Here is a 15,445-nt window from a genome sequence, read left to right as displayed (position 1 = left end):
TAAATTAGAAATTAATTTTATTTAGATCAAAATAATTTTGTAAGTTTAAAATTTAGAAAATTTTTTGCAACATTGCTCATCACACTGCTTTTCAGTTTCTAACATAATATTTTGATAGTTCAATAAAATTATTTTCTGATGCGAAATTTAAATCTTTCAGCAAAATCGATCTTTCTATATTTAAAAAATACAAAATTCTATTTGGCAATCAATACAATAATTTACATATTTATTTATGTTTCACACACATTTATTTATATTTCGTGCGGTGCCTCCATCCTGCTTTTGACTTGTAATCGATTCGTATTATCTTAGTGACGTTAAAATTTTTTTTTTCTTTACGTACTTATTTTCCGATAAGGAAAAAGAAATGTGCACAGTGTATATACTGCGGTGATCAATTACGGATTTTCGCAGAGAGAAAACCGGAAAAGCCGATGCTGGATTTCGCCTTATGCCGAATGGACAATTAATTCCTCGCGCGCGCGGCATCGACGTGCAAAATTGATAGCTGGCACCTGACATACCAACCAGGTCGGTACTTCGTAACTGCCCATTACGAAGTTTATTACGGTTTCCCCGAGTACAACGACGGCTCTTACCATGGAAACGCGAAGGCGCACGTGGTAAATACGTGTCCGCGAATTACGCAGAGAAGGGACCTGTTAAAATGGCAGATGCTGGTCTCGCATTCCCGTTAGATATAAATAACTCTGATCTCAACTGCGTGCGCAGAGAAGGCCCTTATCGGAAAACTATGAAAAAAAAATTGCCAGTGAATTTTTTAAAGAATCGTCTTAGGATACTTTTGCATCAATATGGTTTCCGTTGCATAAACTACGAATCATGATTGAAAATTTATTCTGTTTCATCGTGCGAATGAAATTAATTTTATATGTGCCAATTGTAATTTTTAAAAATTCAAGTTTTATTCCTTAATTATGTTAATTATGTTAATTATTCCTGAATTATGTTTATCTTAACAATAGTTGAAAGTCGTTAAAACAAAATTAACCCTTTACGTCGGCGAGTCACATGCATCGAGCATTCAATCCTTGCGTCGTACAATCACATCCTGTAGAAATTCGCGTGTAAGTATCTTGAAAAAGAGAGCTTGACTTCCTGTCGCCTGTATGTCGCAACGATTAATCACCGCCGACGTCGGCAATACGTCGCTTTATCAACTATTACTTTTTCCTTACGTCATTAAAATCGGAAACAATCTGCGTAATATAATTGTAAAGCTGGCTTTTCTCGCGCGGTACGTTCGCAGCGTTATTTATAATCGATCGCGATGCCAAACTGTCGAAGGAATCTGCTTATCGCCAGACCAACGATATATTATCATCGATAGCTGGATACCTATAACCACCGCTAAATGGATTACGCTTAGATTTACGTCGATATGATTGAACGGCGTGGAACCATAATATGTGCACAACGCTACGTTGAATTGGCGTGTACGTAAACCTTTACGCATATAAACGCGAGAGATTAGCACGATCTACGCGAAATAAAACGCCTGAATGAGACGCGGCGTCTCCGAGTTAATTTGCGGTATTAATCAAGTGAGACGTTTTAATCAACGTGATTTTCTCAGAACTTTATGCCTCTCGTGCCGTATACTTCCAAGTGCTTTGACACAACTGCGATACGATCTTATTTCTGCGCTGTACAATAAAAATTGTCCGATGATATCTTGAGATTTATTTAATAGTGAAAACAAGAAACTGGATTAATTAAAGTAGATAAAACATTTATGTACATCGCATCATTATTGATATTGCAGTTTTTGTTTAAACTCTTTAATATTATAACTTCATATTATGTATTCAATTATCGCGATCGAAATCCAAACAGGACGGGCATCGTTTCAATTCGTTTCGATTTATCATTTTTAGCTTCAATTTTCAATTAAAATCTTAATCAAAGACATCCCTTTCTTCGTTATTCTGTTAATAAAGTTGTCGAATAAACGATAAATAAATAATTGCGTGTCACGAAAGCGATTTTTCATTAACGTCCGCACATATATGTAAATGCGAAAATTTTCTTGCGAGAAGGGTCGAAAAAACTTCGGTTCGGAGTAGGATGCGGCGCAGCATAAAAGCGTTGTACAGAGATATTAATCGGTGTCGAGACTTGTATATGCGTAATTTAGAATCGAGTTATCGCAATATGTCGGCTCCTTCGGACAAAATTAATAACGATTTGCGATAATGGGCGGGCCCTCTCGTAAATTACGAATCGACGGAGTCTCATTTTTAATTTCGTTCGCCGAAGCGGCGAAGCGGCGAAAGTATCGTCGGTACAAGAAAAACATCGTCGCGAAACGGAGAATGAACGGCGAAATATAACTGTAATTGAATGGCTTTTAAATATTCATCGAGCGTGGTTCATTCACGGTAACTCCCGTTCGCCGTTGCTATTTTAGTGTCTTCTGAACGGGTAAAAACGAGCGTCAATGACACGGCAGTGATAAATGCCGGTCCTTAAGCTCGACTGCCTTCGCTTGCAATGAGGTTTTACTACGCTTCAGCGATCCTCGATTTTTATATCGGATCGTGCCGGAAGCGGTTTCCCTCTCGCGGTCGTTTCCGGTTGTGTACCCGTGTACAGCGGCGCGTTGATGGTGAATAAAAACCTGCACGAGGTGGATAATAATTTATAGTAATGACGCGTCGACGAGTACGTTCTATAGAGGATAATTCGGTATTATATAGTATTACAGCTTATTATAGATATACATTACATTTTTTTTATGTCGCACACGATATTAATACTTATACTGAACATTGTGAAAACATGGATTGCAGAAAGGGAAGCCAGCGGTTCTGGGGTCGCTCGAGGTGCCCCGCCAGTCTTGGAGACGATCAATCCGGAGGACGAGCCGGAAACGGACGATACCGGAAGCACAAGTGGAAACGGTGTTTCGCCGGTGACGAATCCTCTGCTCCAAGAACGCTCGAATTGCGAGGAGCTCAGGCATGTGGTGTGCCACCTCGAAACTAAGGATCTCTGGGATAAATTCAACGAGCTCGGCACAGAGATGATCATCACAAAGACTGGCAGGTAAGGTCAAAGTACTTCAAATTATCGATGTCCGATTTCCGTTGCCTGAAAGGATGATCGCTATCTGAATTATAACGCTGATTTATTTGTCGGTATCGAAGATAACTGCCGCAGGCATTCCAGATGGACATCGATAAGTTTTAATCACGCGATGGTAATTGTCGCATTCAGAGAAAAGATTGCTTCGATTTAAAATTATGTTCAAATCCAAGAAATCATGATTTGAACCTCATTTCTTGGATTTGAACATAATTTTTTTAAATCGATAAAATTTTATTTGATTTTAAAAAATAATATTTAAATCAAAGAAATTTTTTTCTTTAATCGTATAGCAAAGAAAATTTCTTTAAATCAAAGCAACCTTTTCTCTGGGTGTCGGATATAGTTCAACGACATTGCGCAATTATTAATTGTTATAACTAAATCGTTTATTTTTTTTTATTATGTCGTGATTTTAATTTTGAAGTCTATTTTATTTTTAATGTTTGATGAATACTCGTATATTACATAATTCTTTATTGTGTAACATGATTCCGTAATACATACAAATCGCAATCTGCGGTTATCTCCGCCAGCGTCAACATATTGATATAACAAACGATAAATCTAAAATTGTATGTAACAATACTTGAAAACGTGAAATATGATTATTATTTTATTGTACATTGATGTTGAGATAGAAAGACTAGTATCGTGCGTATTTCAACGATTAATAGATGGATTGCAGTCAGAAACAATCCTTTTTTTTCGAGGGGAACAAGAGGAAGAGGGGATAAATGCGATTCCCGAGGTAACCAGATGCTCCAGGGAAGAATTCCCTCGGGACGATGTACCGCTAATGCATCGCAGGCTGAATTTCTCTCCTGGACAACGTCGGGGCGATTGACTCTTTCTCATTACTCGCGGCCGATCACCCCTTCGGCCCTCGTCCCGAAACCGCCGTCGCCCCCGGGGCGATGTCGCTGCAAACTCAATCACGTCCTGCCACGGGTCACGTCGCGACACCCACGAAAATTCCCGAGGGGAAACCCGGCGATAGAAACAGACTAGGGTTAGGGTGAGAGGTGTCGTTACCCTGAGCAAGCTGTCACTCGCCTGACACGTTACATCGAAACATAAGCAAACGTTCTAATCGCATTGAAATTGCGATCTTTTAATTGCGGGAATTAGGTGGTAGAAACGGGAAAAAAAACGATATTATTCTGAAAACAAACAGCAGTCTAAAAGTTTATTGAGATTAATCCTTTATAATACGCGTGATGCAGAAATTATAACTTACAACTTTTAATGAAATATAAATAATAATAGTAATAATAATTTTATTGATGTGCATTTGTAAATTACAGAAAGACGTAAAAAACGTAAAAAAAATTAGAAATTGCACAAATAATAGGCAAAGTATCAGCAATAATGCTGTCCTGAAACTCAAATCTGAATAAAGAGTACACAGTTGGAAAATTTACTAACACATATTACGTGTCCCAAATAATTTATCTAAATTTTAATTTTAATTTACATATTTAACATAATATGAATATGTTAGGAATTAACACAAATATTATGTAAAAAATTAACGAGGAATATAACGCTGACACAATTTGTAAGCAAATTATGGAAACATATTTTTTCAATACAATTTACAATAATTGTATTATAAATCACACAATTAATTTATATATTAACTTAACATATTTCAATAACATACATTTTATTCATTTATTATAGAATTTTTAAAATACATTATTTTTATTTGTTCATTTTTTTTAATAAATTATTTTATCTTAACACTCAGAAATGTTAAAAATTTAACACAAAAATTTTAACAGGCATCTCTATTTTAATACAAAATATGTTGCTAATAATAAAAATGAAATAAATAATACGTGAAGAACTCGCAGATTTTATCGCTGTTTTACGAAAGATAAAATTTTCAAAACTATAAATTTTTTTTGTCACACAGCAGTCTATTATCTTATCGATTCTTATTTATAAAAAAAATTGATTTGAGAGAGAGGTAAGAGAAAGAGAAAATTGGCGAGAATATTAGTGAGATCGATGCAACTATCTATCTTGCGGTAAGCCGACATTATTTAACAAGTGGCTGGAGATCGTGAATATAAAAAAAGCTATAGACATGGTATGGATCACGAACTCGGAAACGACAGGAAAGAAAATAATAAAAATTTAAACATGAAACTCTCAATTGGTTCGGGAATATAAAAACGCAGCGAGTGATCGGCTAGATGAAATGTAAGCTTAACATACGTGTACACGTGCAATATTTCCGCTTGCTCGCCTCTTTATGAGTAAACAAATTCAATTGCGAATAACAAGAAAGTAACATAATGCAATACATCGTACAAATAAAAGGATAAGAATGCTGCACACAAATATACTCCAGTAATATAAAACTGTGAAAGAGTTAAGACTACCTGAGCGCAGGGGGCCATAGACGGGAAGGAGAAGGGATCGAGAGGAGGGGAGGTAGAAGAATAAAAAACGGAGAACGAGCTGGTGGCAAGCTGGCGGGTTAAATTGCTATATTGACCGTCAGTCAATTAGTCGGGCCGGTGTAGAAACCGGGCGAGCTTATGCCAGTTTATAAGGGTCCTTGGGACGAGCAGTGGTGACCAGAGGCGTGAGGATACGAGTGGGATCACACTGTGAGGGGAGAAGTCCAGGGAGGGATCTCTCAGGGGCTGCCTATTCGCGGAAGGCAGTCGAGAAGTTTTATGTTCGCGGTTTGTCTCGAGGCTTCGCGATATACCACCTTCTCAAACATATATCTTCGACTTAACGACGGAAATGCTAACATTGGACACGAAGTTAACTATCGACGTAGAATAGTCCTTTGTACTGATGTGACGTTCTATGGAGTGAATTGATCGTAGAATAAGAAATGCATTTTTGACATAATTACGATAGGCATTATTTAAGGAGAAAAGTAAAAATAAACGAATTATGGCTTAAAATCCTGTTTATTGATTGATTATTAAATTGTGCTATAAGTTAAAATTTATTTCTATGTCATCACAGACAATATTTATACTTTTTTTACACAGCAAAATATAAATTTATTAAAAGTTTTTGATAAAATTTTTGTATTTAATTTTTAGCATATCTCTGATGGTTGTTAATTTGATATAACATTTCTTAGCGTTAAATAACACAATGACAATTTATAAGTGTGCAAACAAATAACGTAATGTAGTTTTAAAACGTAAATTTTAAAATAAATGAATAAAAGATTATTTAATATATTATGAATGTTAATTTTCCATTGAGAAAATATATTTCCAAATTGTGTCAAAATATTGTGTTGTGTTAATGTTTACGTCATGTTTATGTTACATTCTAGCATATCATCTTGTGTTAAATTAACATAAAAATTTAAATGGACTAGATTTAGTTTGAAAACATAACATGTGTTAAATTTAATATAAATTTTCCAATTGTGTAGTTTATCATCAAAATTCTTTTTTGTGCCTTTGTCAAATATTTTTTTCGTGGATAGAACAAAATGTTGAATCTTCGTAAGTAGAGTTAAAGTCGCCAGCCCTGGGCTATGATCTAACAAGATGGGATATGAGGATGGTCGCACAGAAAAACACTGACGAGATTCTCAAGGAACCGGGAAACTTTCCGGAAGAGAAAGGAGGCGGAAAAGATGGGAGGGACGACGCGGCCGACGCGCGCCTAATTGCCCGCCACGACTGGCAACATCCCTGCTCTTTATTCGTCGTAGATTCCCTTTTGCGGGGGATTCGTTCCTCCAGCCGGGTGCGCGCCTACTCGTGCGTCGGTAATTAGATCTGCGTCTTAGCGACATTGGTCGACGCTCCCTTCAGCCGTCAACTTACCGCCCCTTTATCACCCCTTAGACTTTCCGCTAGGTAGTCCTGGAATTACCCCCCCCCCTCCCACCGGGGCGACCTCTTCTCTTTCTTCCATAAATTACGCTTCTCGCTGTCTTTAGAGATTTTCAGGGCAGAGTTCAATTTTCTTATTTACGTTCCACGCATGAATTTTTTAACTTGATGACTTTATGCAATTTCTGTTGCAAAAATGTGAAACTATAAAACATCGAAAATATAAAAAACAGTAAATGTATTAATTAGGATTGTCTGTATCCTTTATTTTTATTAATTTTTGCGTTCCCGGTATTCAGACTGAGTTTTCAGACGCATCCTTAAAGCCATCATCTTCGCGGTGGGACGGGAATTTGGTGGCTAATCCGACAGAAAAAAAGTCGCAGGCATCCTCAGAGTTCGCAGAGTGTGCACGCGGTCACGAGAAAAATAATTGCGCGAAAGAGAGGAGGGGAGGGTTGAAAATCAGGCATAAATGAGGAAGAAGGGGCAGGAGGGTGATGTGGCGCGAGGGTAAGGACCCACCTTCTCCCTCGTTCAATTCATTAACAAAAGACGGCTTGATAAATAAAAGCATTACTCACACTCGTGGCGCTGGCGGGATGAATGCATACCGAGTCGACAAGGACCGAGGAGAAGACGTAGATAAGATCGGCGGGTGTCCCCGCGTTTTAGTGGTCGAGCAGCGGGAGGCCCGACACGGTATTAATGTTTGGCCTCCGAGGCAAAACATTCACGCCAGGTTCCCTGCCCCCGCGATCCCCTTACCACTAATCCCCAGTCCGGGCCCATCTCTCCCTCTCGCCTCTGTCGGCCTTCTTTCTTCGCTTATTCTCTTCTTGCCCCTTCGATGATCGTGAACGGGTCAACCCTAAAATTATCGCGAAATCATTCTGGATCATTGATTGATAAAGCGCGACACTTTTCTTTTATCAAAAATATCTAAAAAGATTTCTAGTTCCGTCACTAGCAGAAGACGAATTAATTAATCATTCTTAGTTAATTTTTACCTAACAGTCATAAAAGTTAGTCTAGGAACTGCAGTTTTATAACGGACTTATCAGAAGACAGTTTATGGATTCTGTATCGAGTCGGGAATTAATTATTAACAATTTAAAGATTTGTGCACAATTGGAAAATTTGTGTTAAGTTTAACACATTTTTTTTGTGTCCCAAATGGTCTATCTAAATTTTTATGTTAATTTAATAAGATGAATATGTTAGGAAGTAATACAAATATTATGTAAAAAATTTAATATAAACAATATAATATAAATATATTACAATTTAATATAAACAATATAACGTTGACAATTTCTATACAAATTGCGGAAGTATATTTCTTCAGTAAAATTAATATTTATAATATATCAAATATTTGTAATATTTTCAAGTTATAACATTTATAATATATTAAAAATTAACATATTTTATTTATATGTCTTAAATTTTACGTTTGAAAATATATTATTTTTATGTTATTTGTTTAATTATTTATAAATAGTGTTTTAACATTAAAAGTTGAATATCAACTTAACACAAAATATTCAAATAATCACCATCACATTATGTTAAATTAACAAATAAAAATTTAAACAAGGATCGATTTTTTTAACACAAATACAAAATGTGTTTTTTACTGTGCAGCTTCGAATTTTATAACTGCGGAAATCAAATTGCTAATTCAAACGACAATTACTAGTAGTTGAAAATTGTTGAAAAATGGAATGTTTTAAATTTAATTCGAATTCTACAGACCTCTTTTTTAACCGAGGATATACATTTGTGTTTCTGTAGGCGGATGTTTCCGACGTGTCGTGTCTCATTCAACGGGTTGAAGGCGGACAGTCGATACGCGGTCCTGATGGATATTGTACCGGTCGACAATAAAAGGTATCGGTACGCATATCACAGGAGCTGCTGGTTGGTGGCCGGAAAGGCGGATCCGCCGGCGCCAGCCCGGCTCTACGTCCATCCGGATTCACCTTTTACGGGCGAGCAGCTCCGAAAGCAGGTCGTCTCCTTCGAGAAAGTCAAGCTCACTAACAACGACATGGACAGGCATGGACACGTGAGTATCTTTAGAAAAACTTTACCATCCCCCATCCTGTCTCATTAAGCTCAATCGCTGAACTGCGAGTTTGCGCAGATTGGCACAATAATTGAATTGCTATGATAATTTCTGTCAATTTTCGAAAGATGTTGAATAAGTAAAGACCAGAGGAAGAACGACTATAAGTAAAGACGAGAGGAAAACGTATTAGTTTCGTGTCGCTAATTGAATTAGATTTTCAAACTCAATGAAGCTGTGAATAAAAACTTAGTAGTTCAGCGCTGATCATTTCGTATGAATTATCTTTGTACTTCCGTTTCTATATCAGCTCGCTATAAAAAGCAAGACGAGGTGCAGATTCCAATTCGCGTTGCGACGGATGTGTTAAGTTTCTTATTGGATTAATTAATTAATAAGTCTTGTTCAACCATCTATTTCTCGCACAGAGATTCCGGTTAATTCCTCGTGACACTTGTCAGACCATCACGAAAATCGACCTTTATTATTAAGTTCTCACAACTGCAGGATGAATAACTCGATTGTGCGTTTACGTAGTAACGTGCATTGATCTCTCTCGAATGTAAAGTGCCCTGCTACCATTCTGAATGATCTGCGAATCGGTGACAAAATGAAATAAAATGAAATAAAACCTCTCTTGCTCCTTTCTTACCTCCAAATTTAAAAAGTATTTATTATTGAAATTATAGAAAACAGATTGATTATATTTTTATATGAAAAAGAAAGGCAATTATAATTATTTTATAATATTTTATTTATTAGTAATTTTTATAATCTTCCTAATATTTTTTCTAAATTTAAAATAGTATCGATTTAAATACCTATCTATATTCAATTTGTGAGAAAGGATATATTAATATTTGTGTTATGAAAGTGTTGTGGTAAATTATTATGATTATAACTGTATAATGATATAATTAAAACTTATAATTATTGTGAAAAAAAATTTTCTTTTAAGATCAACTTCTATGTGTAATTAAAAAATTCTCTAAATTTCTATAGCTCAAGGAGCAAGATTCTACAAAAAAGAACTTAATTTAAAAAAATAATATCCTTTTGCATATCTCAGTTAACTTTAATTGTCGGTTAATTTTAATTGTCGTATAATGTGAGAACTCCATTGAACTGTCGACGTTTTCTAACGGACAAGAATTTTCCACGTTTTTTCTCGCGACGGGCAGACATAGCTGTCTCGAGACAACTCGCGCATTAAACTTTTACACGTTACTCGGCGCAGCTGCGACTAAAAGTACGACATTGTCGGTGTCGAAGACAGCGAGTGCACGCCTACCGCGTCCTCCGGTTGTTGCATTAATAAGTCGACCGGCATCGATTGTTAGGTTCAACAAAGTTCAGCAAAGTGGAACGCAACACGGCAGCATTTCGCCTCGTCGCTTAAAGCTTTTACACCACGTTTATCTTACCTTTCACGTTTTACACCGTTTCGAAATACATTTTTTTCCTTGGACAATTTTCTTTTTCTATAACTACATACATAGTGTGACACGACTAGTTTTACATAAAGGCGTTTGCAGCTGATAAAGTTCAATAGTGATGACATTGCCAAGCGTTTATGAGAATTTTGAAAGGCGTGAAGTTATACGAAAATGAAGTGATGACATACGGGTGATTTTTCAACGTTATATATAAAGATTACATTCGCATTTAGAAGGAATATTATTGTGTCTAAAGAGAGAAAGAGAGAAAGAGAGAGTGAAGGAAAATTAATTGAGTCAATTCCTCACGTTGCTTTAAAATCAAAAAGTCATCAAGGATGTCATCACCGCAAATTCAAGCAACCTCGCGTCCCATCGCACGTCTCGTTTACAAAAAAGAACAAAAATGACGTCGATAAAACGAATTTCATCGTAGCGCGATTTAGTCGCTCCACGGGATAATTTGACAGTCCGTTGTCTCGTTTGTCATAAGACACGAGAATCTCAGCCACGTCTTCGCCCACCTCGCTCTTCTTTCAGTTCCCCCCGCCCCCCCATCCTTTTCCTCCGTTTCATTGTCAGCCCGAGCTCCTCTTTCTTGCCGGCGCATCGGGGCCCTTAATTCATCGGATGACTGACGTAAATAGGAACTCCGATCGGGGCAGCGCTTCTTCACGGTACTCATTTTGTATTCAGGGTATTACACGCTGCCAGACGCGAGCAAAGTGATTCTTTTGAACGGTAACGGGGGAGCGCGCCCGGCCCGAGATGCTCCTAATTCATACGCTTTTTCTTCCCGTACGGCCGATCCTCGCTGTTGTTGTTAATGCTATCGCATACCCTCGGCTTCGTCACCGATTCAAATCCCGGAACGACTAAAGTCAACGCAACGTGAAACTCGATGTAATCTCGCCGTCTTCGTCACCGGGAAAAGATGAGCCGTCAGCGATTTGAGAATATCTAATGGATATCCTTTGAAATAAGGGCTGGAAGAAAATGCGAAGCATAAAGAAACGCGTGAAACTGTTCGACGATATTCACATCGTCCGAGTCGAATCGGTCGGTTAATTCGTTGCGGTTTTAATTGGACGAAATCGGACACCTGCGATTTTTGTGTCGAGAGATCTTTCGATCATACAATGTTATTTTCATTTGTCTCTTTGAATTATAACACGACTTGAGAAGGAATAGTCGTCTAAATTTTGCGTCGCGAAAACGATGATTTATATAAGTAATAGTAAAAACGTAGCGTGTCGAAAATTGAAGAACATCATAAATAGCTGATATATTTATGGCATTATGAAGTTAACATACGAGATATACAATGTTAAATTTATAATAGATTTTATATCCAATTTAATTATTTTTAATCATTTCTGTAGGCGCCACTACTTCTATTGAATGTTGTTAATTTAATTAAAATATGTAGTTCAATTAAAATAAATTAAAATAAACAATCACAGAAATGAGTTGATTAATTGTTTTTTAAAATAATGCACTTTGATGTACTTGGAAGTTAAATAACAAAACTTTTATCATTTAACTTAATGTTATTTAACTTATAGAATTTTGATTTTTTTAATATTTAACAATGCAAGAGCATTTTAAATTATACAAGTAACTATTATTAAAGTTCTATCCAAGAAAATTTATTTGGAAAATCAAGCATTTATTTACAAAATTTCTGCATCGTTAGGTATCAAAAGAGCAATATGGTAATCCAATTACTTTATTTAAATAATATTTTGTTATTAATTTCCATATGTGTCAAAATGTAAATTAATTCATTTCTGATAAAATTGCTTCAAAGTAAATTTCAAAGTAAATATTATCATATTAACATATGCATATAGTAAATAATAAATTTGAGTTAAATTTAATATCTTTTTTAAGTTAAATTATTTAACTCCTTTGTTTTAATTAAATTAACAATATATTGAACAATATATTGCAACCTATACTGAGAGAAAAGATTGGTTGCTGCAACAATTTAGATAGCAAATATGGCATAGCATTTTTATATGGCAGCAACTAGATTTTGATTGTTTCAGCAAATTTTTAGTTGCGTTAGCCTCGTATGATCGAAATCATACTGACATTGCGGATAGACTAACACAATTAAAAATTTGCTGCTACAACCAAAATCTGATTGCTGCAGCCATATAAAAATGCTATATTTTATTATCTAAATTGTTGCAGCGATCAATTTTTTTTCAGTGTAGAAATGATTAAAAATAACTTAAATTGGATATAATTTGACATTTTGACTTTAACAGTATATCTCTCTATAGACATAATGATATTCTTTTTAAAGGCAAATGTAATCTCCATTGTAAAATCACTCATCAACATTTCATTTTCTTGTGTGACTTTACACTATTTGTTGTACGTCGAATCTACAGTCAGTTTGGATTAATTTGCAGCTGGTGCTGAACTCCATGCACAAGTATCAACCGAGGATCCACCTGGTGAAGCGACCAGACTCGGGCACAACAAAGCCGATCATGGACCTCGAGAAGGAGCCGCATAAGACCTTCATATTCCCGGAGGCCATATTCACCGCTGTCACCGCCTATCAGAATCAGCTCGTAAGTTTCACTTTGTTTCTCGCTACCGTTGTGCATTCCTGTCTTTCTTTTTGCCCATTCGCTCTCTTTCTCGCGCCTCGCACACTTCGTCTTTCCTTAGCACGGCCCGTAATGTCTGTCCGATCGTCCGGTCGCCTCCGGTCCTCCGCGTCTCACCACGTCTCGGCCGCACGGGACTGGTTCCTCCATTTCGCCTGCTGCGGCTCTCTTTCATCCTCGATAATCGTTTCTGTCGAGAACGAGCGACTGTGTGAAGACACTGGCGTAACACCTCGCGGATACGTCAACGTTAACGAGTGCCGCAGATACGCTACTTACTTATTGAGAAAATCATTCATCGTTTCTTTCTTATTTTGTATATTGAAAATATTACACGGAATATTTTGTAGTTTTATATTATCTTTTTTTTATAATCTGCGCTGAACAAAAAATAATATTGTGTCAATAGCATTATATATATTTTAATTGAAAATTTTATTAATTCAATAACATTATTAATGATACAAATACATCATGCTCTTGTTTTAATAAAATTTTATTTGTCTTATTAATACTGTTGTTAATAAGATTATTTTCAATTAAAATAATATTGTTGATATAACATCATTTTTTTGCATATTACTTAATGTTTTTTCATTGTGATTTAATTCTTTGATAATAATTTTCTTTATTTTAAAACTTATATGAAAATGTATTTTCCATTAAAATATATTTTCCAACTCAAAAAGGGTGATTTTTCAAAAGTTATGAATCGAAAAAGTAACAAAAATAATATTCAATCATGTAAGAATATATTCTTTTTGCTGATAATTTTTTTTAATTAATTAATAACTTTTTATCAAATTGAAAAACAGTTTTTCTAATTTTATAAGAATCTTACAATTTTTTTAGTTTTCATCAGTTTTAAAATAAGAGAGTGATATTCTTTGAGATTTATTAAGTAGTAGGTGACATAGAACAAGTTAGCAGATGTATACTAGGAACGCGATACTCCTCAAATAGTCTCGTCATTGTTAGAGCGCATATAACTACCAAAAAGCACACTTGCAACAGTCGAAACGATCGTAAGGAAATGCCGCGTGTGCCAGTAGTAGTCTCGACCTCTTGGCGAGCCGTCTTCCGTGTCCAAGTTCAGATTCCGTGTTCAGCGCACGAGAACGACGGGGCATTATCGTATTTCACGATAGTCGTTTAAAGCCGACCGCGGCGTCATGTGTGGTCCAGGTCAGCGTCGTTCGCATTCCATGAGCGTCGCGGCGCGTCTCGTTCCACCGCCGCCGCCGCCGTCGCACCGTCGAGCTCAGTTTCGTCGTTCCCTCCGTACCGCAACGGCGGCTGGAATTTTGGATCTCGACATAGGTAAGATCTATGATCTTCAGAGGCGACAACGGACAACTATCTGGCATCGTTTCCGATGCTTATCCCAGTCCCGTTTAATCGATCTCTTTTCTTCTTGCCGCGAGAAGCAACACGGCGGTCGTGGATCCTCTTGAGGGATGACATGCTTTTTTTTTTCAAAGGGAGAATGCACAGCTTGAGTTCGATTCGGGCGAAATTCTTCGCTTTAATTCTTGAAAAGCAATTTGTGACAAATAATTGTGAAGAATAATCTTATGGTACGATCTAATACTTGTTTCTGTTTCAAGAACAAAAATGTTAAAAAAATGCTGTAAAAAGATTGCCTTTCTGTTTTATTTAAATTAATTATTTCATGCGTGTAACATTTATTTGGAATTTCAAATATTATATATTTTTTATTATATTTTTCTATTAAGGAAATATTACGAAGAATACCTTGAATGCTTTTCGGATAGATAATTTTAACATACACAAAATGCATGTGACAGCAATCTTTAAAATTAGAATTATAATTAAAATTATAGGAAACAGCGCAACGATCCGTCAAATCTAGCGCGACTTGATATAATTAAGTGTTTCGTGCAAGTATCGGGTATCCTTCGATCATTATTCGTGTTGCGACTATTGCAAAACGCTTCGCCTAGACTGTCGTTTTTGACGAAGACAGCACGAAAACCGACAATGTCGGTGACTCTAACGGGTGGTCCTAGGAACCCTCGACGACGACGACGACGACGACGACGACGACGACGACGACGACGACGACGACGACGACGACGACGACGACGACGACGACGACGACGACGACGACGACGACGACGACGACGACGACGACGACGACGACGACGACGACGACGACGACGACGACGACGACGTACGACGACGACGACGACGACGACGACGACGACGTACGACGTACGACGACGACGTACGACGACGTACGACGTACGACGTACGTACGACGACGTACGTACGTACGTACGTACGTACGTACGTACGACGTACGTACGTACGTACGTCGTACGTACGTACGTACGTACGTACGTACGT

General features: G+C 36.8%; 1 protein-coding gene across 1 annotated transcript in view; it reads left to right on the top strand.

Annotated features, from left to right (window-relative positions):
• LOC105620317 (T-box protein H15-like) overlaps window positions 1–15,445 on the top strand; it is a 56,582-nt gene that overhangs the window by 24,041 nt on the left and 17,096 nt on the right. Inside the window, exons 2-4 of the mRNA XM_012201819.1 lie at window positions 2,817–3,072; window positions 8,739–9,012; window positions 12,872–13,036. Of these exons, the coding sequence (XP_012057209.1) occupies window positions 2,817–3,072; window positions 8,739–9,012; window positions 12,872–13,036 (695 nt within the window). The remainder of the gene's footprint in view (window positions 1–2,816; window positions 3,073–8,738; window positions 9,013–12,871; window positions 13,037–15,445) is intronic.

The sequence above is a fragment of the Atta cephalotes genome (assembly GCF_000143395.1).
Source record: "Atta cephalotes unplaced genomic scaffold scaffold00025, whole genome shotgun sequence".
Taxonomy (NCBI): Eukaryota; Metazoa; Arthropoda; class Insecta; order Hymenoptera; family Formicidae; genus Atta; species Atta cephalotes.
Note: the sequence above shows the minus strand (reverse complement) of the source record. Positions and strands in the feature narration are given on the sequence as shown.